At 56.6% G+C, this 4,262-nt stretch overlaps 1 protein-coding gene across 1 annotated transcript; it reads right to left on the bottom strand.

Annotated features, from left to right (window-relative positions):
• Positions 1–2,745: 2,745 nt before the first annotated feature.
• Positions 2,746–3,255, bottom strand: LOC105570941 (ankyrin repeat domain-containing protein SOWAHA-like). The gene has a single exon (XM_012028397.1). The coding sequence runs from the start codon at positions 3,253–3,255 to the stop codon at positions 2,746–2,748; it is 510 nt and encodes a 169-aa protein (XP_011883787.1).
• Positions 3,256–4,262: the final 1,007 nt, after the last annotated feature.

The following is a 4,262-nucleotide window of genomic DNA, read 5'->3' on the forward strand; positions in this document are numbered from 1 at the left end:
TTGGTCCAAGTTCTAATTCCGCGAAATATGTAGCCAATCAATATAGCTGTTCCACAAAAGCTGCAAGTTGATTGGCTACGCATTTCTCAAAACTAGAACTTGGACCAAGTACTAGCATCCTAGACACAAGCCTTAATTCGCCTGAATAGATACAGAGTTTCTAAATTTCTAAACAGTTGCTATTCTTTTCATCGGTGCTGTCGATACGTTATTGGCCGAATGAGATGTATTTACAGAATGGTTACGGTACAAGAAAGATACGCGTTATACATATATAAATATCCATTGTTATATTTGGCGTAATTTGTTGATGATATCATTACTTTTGTAGAGAAGATACTTTGTAGAGAAGACTTTTGTAGAGACAATATTTTTGAAAAGGTATTTTTGGATTGTCTAAACCGCGGGCAACGGGCGTCCGCGGACGCCCAGCCGGCGGGCATGCCCCCACTCCAATCATAGCCCCACCACGTTTAAAACTATTTAGTTTAGTTGGTGCCATTTGATGATATCATTACTTTTGTAGAGAAGATAGTTTTGTAGTGAAGATATTTTTGTAGAGATGCAAAAAAGATAGAGTAACAAAATATATTCGGTCGTTGGAGCTTATACTTGGTGCTTTTTTTACCTTTTTTTAAAAAGGTAAGTTTTTAGGTGATATCACCCCTTTTGTAGTGTTAAATATCTCGTACTGTTTATTTATCAGAATATAATTGCGCACAATTATTATTTTATTACGAGAGAACCTCGAAATGACCGATTGTGTGATATTAAACGCCAGGGAATAATCGACGATTTTGTACTGAGCCTTCTTGCGTTCCATGATGCGCGGTCGCGTGGTGCACGAGACGTAAAGGCTTTTTTTAATTTATACCTCGTTACTCGTTACTGTCTCACTAGGTCCCTGTGTTATAGGTTAGGTAACCTATAACTTATAACTTATTCAAGCGAATAGATTTTTTGTTAAATTACTAACTTTATTTCAATGATACCATGCTGTTTTCTGATTTAATCCGATTAGTGGAACATTGTCGGTTCGTACATAAAACCCATATAATTTGTATATTATACAAATGTGTTCACGAATTGACAGTTCTAGGAGCAAATTCCAAAAGTGCAGAATCACTCCAGCATCCCCTCATTGACTCGGATCTCAACAACGGCTGATCCGACGAAGTTGAGACTACGCTTAATTGATAGCTTGGGTACGATTTGCATAATAAAAGTGTTTTTACTTTTCTTCTACGTGCCTCATGAGTAGAGATATTGCAATGCAAAGTCCACGGGTCTGATCGGCCACGATATGAACTATCTCGGGTTGATCCTCGACGACCGATGGAGCTTTGCGAGCCACCTTGCCAGAGCCGCAAGCAGGGCGGGAGTGAGAGCGGCCAAGCCGGCTCCTCCCCAACCTTGGCGGCCCGGACGGCGGGGTGCGTCGGCTGTACGCCAATACAGTTAAGTCCGTGGCGCTCTACGGGGCCCCAGTTTGGGCCCCAAAACTCGCGGCATCGCGGCGCGCGCGCGCCCAGATGGCGCGTGCGTTTCGCCCGATAGCCGCGAGAATCTGTAGGGCGTACCGGACCGTGGCGTACAACGCGGCGGCGGTGATCGCTGGTCTCCCCCCGATGGAGTACGCGGCGGAGGAACATAGGAACATGTTCCTCGAAAGCCGCGACTCCGAGGGGAGACCCATAAGATGGTCAGCGACTCACCGTGCTCGGCAGAGACTCCGGCACCGGCGACGCACAATCGCCATGTGGCGAGAGGCGCTCTTAGCCTCGGAGAACAACACCCCGGGGCTGCGCGTCGTCGGGGCAATCGGGCCCCTCCTTGACCAGTGGGTCGACAGGGGATGGGGTGGGCTGTCTTTCCGGATGACCCAGGTGATGACGGGCCTCCCCCTTGGTGCGCCACCTTGTCGTGGTGGGGGAGCTTAGGCGGGCGCTCGGCCTGGAACCGTCTGTGGGCCGCTTTAGGCTTCGGCGGTTCCTTTGGCTGGGCGTCCGCTGACCAAGAGCGCACCACCCCTCCCTCCAGTTTATGGGGGGAGGTTTGGAGTCCGGCGACTCCGGTCTCGGCTGCCTCGACGGGTATGTGGAGGCAGAACCGAGGCCACTCGTCGGCAGAGGAGTCCCCTTCACTGGGCCCCACGGGTGTCTTCCCCGGGGGAGCCCAAGGGGACGGGGGGGCGGACTTCTCGGTCTCCCCATGTTGGGGGGGCCGGGAGTCCGTCCCGCCCGAGGAGACGGGCTGACGAGGCCGCTCGGACTTATTCCGAGGCAGGGCTCGGCAGCCTGGGGCCCTTGGAGCCGCTGGGACGTTTCCCAGGTCGGGGTCCAGGGCCGTAGACGGAGGGCTGTCGGGGCCGTTCGGACGTTTCCGAGTTAGGGTCCCAGCCCGGACGGGGCTCTGGTGGCGTGCGCTCCGGGTGGGCGGCTGTCGGCGCGCTTTAGAGTCGGCGGCCTCCCGGCCTGGGGTGCTCGCTGCCGGAGTGCCGCCTCTGCCCTTTTAAGGGCGGACGGGGTCCAGCGACTCCGTTAAGGGGGACTCGTTCACCACACGTGTGGCGGACGAGCCCGCTGATCGCTGGTAGGGGATGAGGTACCCTGACTTCAAACCTCCGGCTACTGGGGCCGATAGGGGGGAGCTTGCTCCTCCCACCAGCACCGAGGGGGAGGGAATCGCAGATGCCATTGCACGCCGGTGCTCCGGCAGGCATCTGGGATCGGGGGGAGGCCACCGTCACCCAATGCACGCCGGTGTTCCGGCAGGGGGCGGCGGCAAGGGGAGCTCCTCCGTCGGCGGGCTCGTCGTGGACGGGCTTTGCTGGCGGGGGAGAGCCGGACCCCGGAGGTATTGGGACGTGGTCCTAGCCGAAGGGTGGGCCGGAAGTCGTGGCCTCCCCGCGGTTGACTCGGACGTGGTCCGTTTCTTACGGGGGAGGGGTCGAACCTCTGCGGTAAACTGGCACCCAGGATCCGCGGAGAGGGCCGGAAGATAGACGGGGATCGGGGCCGCTCGGACGCTTCCGAGGCGGGGCCCGATCGCCTGGGGACCACCGGGGCCGCTGGGACTTATTCCCAGGCGGGGCCCGGGGGTCCGGCGAGGTTGGTCAGCAAGCCTGCCGGCCAACACCCGGTCCTCCGTGACGAAGTGGTCAGTCCCTGCGTCTGGGGCCGACGTCCCGCTGCTGGGGCGTGCGGCCTGGCGTACGGGGCTGGTCGTGGAGGACGGAGGACCGGTTGTGTGCATGGTGTGTGAGTGAGCCGCGGTCGGCCGCCGGTGGATATTTCCCTGAGACTAACCAAGGGGGGAGTAGTAAACCCCCCGACCGGGGACGAGCGGTGACGTCTGTACCTGACCTCTGCCATGGACTACGCGGGACCGTAAGACCAGTTTACTGGCAAAGTCCGCAGGAAGTGGCATGTTCAATGTGGGCTCCCGTCTCGTCCGTCTGGAGCCTATCAGGGCGTTGAAGCCGGCAGTCCGGGTATGGAGGGGCGCACAGCCAGCGTCCTCTCATACCCTGTTAGGGGGGAGATTCCCTGACAACTTCTAGCCCTGGGGAGGAGTATGCGGCCGATCGGATCGGTGCGCGCTCCTCACCGGGGGTGAAGTAAAAGCTTTAACGTCATAGTGGGCCTGGCCGTCTCCAGGAAACATTTTTCGTAGAAGCTTTGACCGGGATAGGGGCTGGCTACCCCGAAAAAGGCATCTCCTCTGCCCGGTCCTTATCTAGGGAACCTTAAAACCGGGGACAGTACCCCCACCAAGGTGGGGGTCCCATGATGAGCGAACCGGTTTAGAAAACACTGCCATAATGAATTCTCACACACCAAACAAAACGAGAGGAGACGGTGAAAACGGAGAAGAGATGGGCAACCCCCAAGGGACAACGGACGGTAGGATGGCAAGAGCCCAAGGGAGGACCCGACGAGGAGTCGACGACACGTCGGCAACAAAAGCACGCGGCACGAGACCAGGGCCAGCATGCTCGAAGACAGCGAGGGACCTTCCACTCTCCACGGATACGGGATCCGATACGGAGGCGATGGTCGACGTGGAGAATGATGATCCATCCTCGGACGATGACGAATCGTCTTCGGGCGCGTCGGTGGATCAGACTACCGGCAAAAGGAAGAAGAGAGGGAGACCGCCCACAACATTTGTGGGGATAAAGAAGAAGAAGAAAGAAGAGTGCAAGAAGGAAATCCGCCGACTCAAAGTGGAAAAAAGGCGCTGGAGAAGGTGCTAAACTC

The sequence above is a fragment of the Vollenhovia emeryi genome, unplaced genomic scaffold (assembly GCF_000949405.1).
Source record: "Vollenhovia emeryi isolate VEMERY1.0 unplaced genomic scaffold, V.emery_V1.0 DF941520.1, whole genome shotgun sequence".
NCBI lineage: Eukaryota > Metazoa > Arthropoda > Insecta > Hymenoptera > Formicidae > Vollenhovia > Vollenhovia emeryi.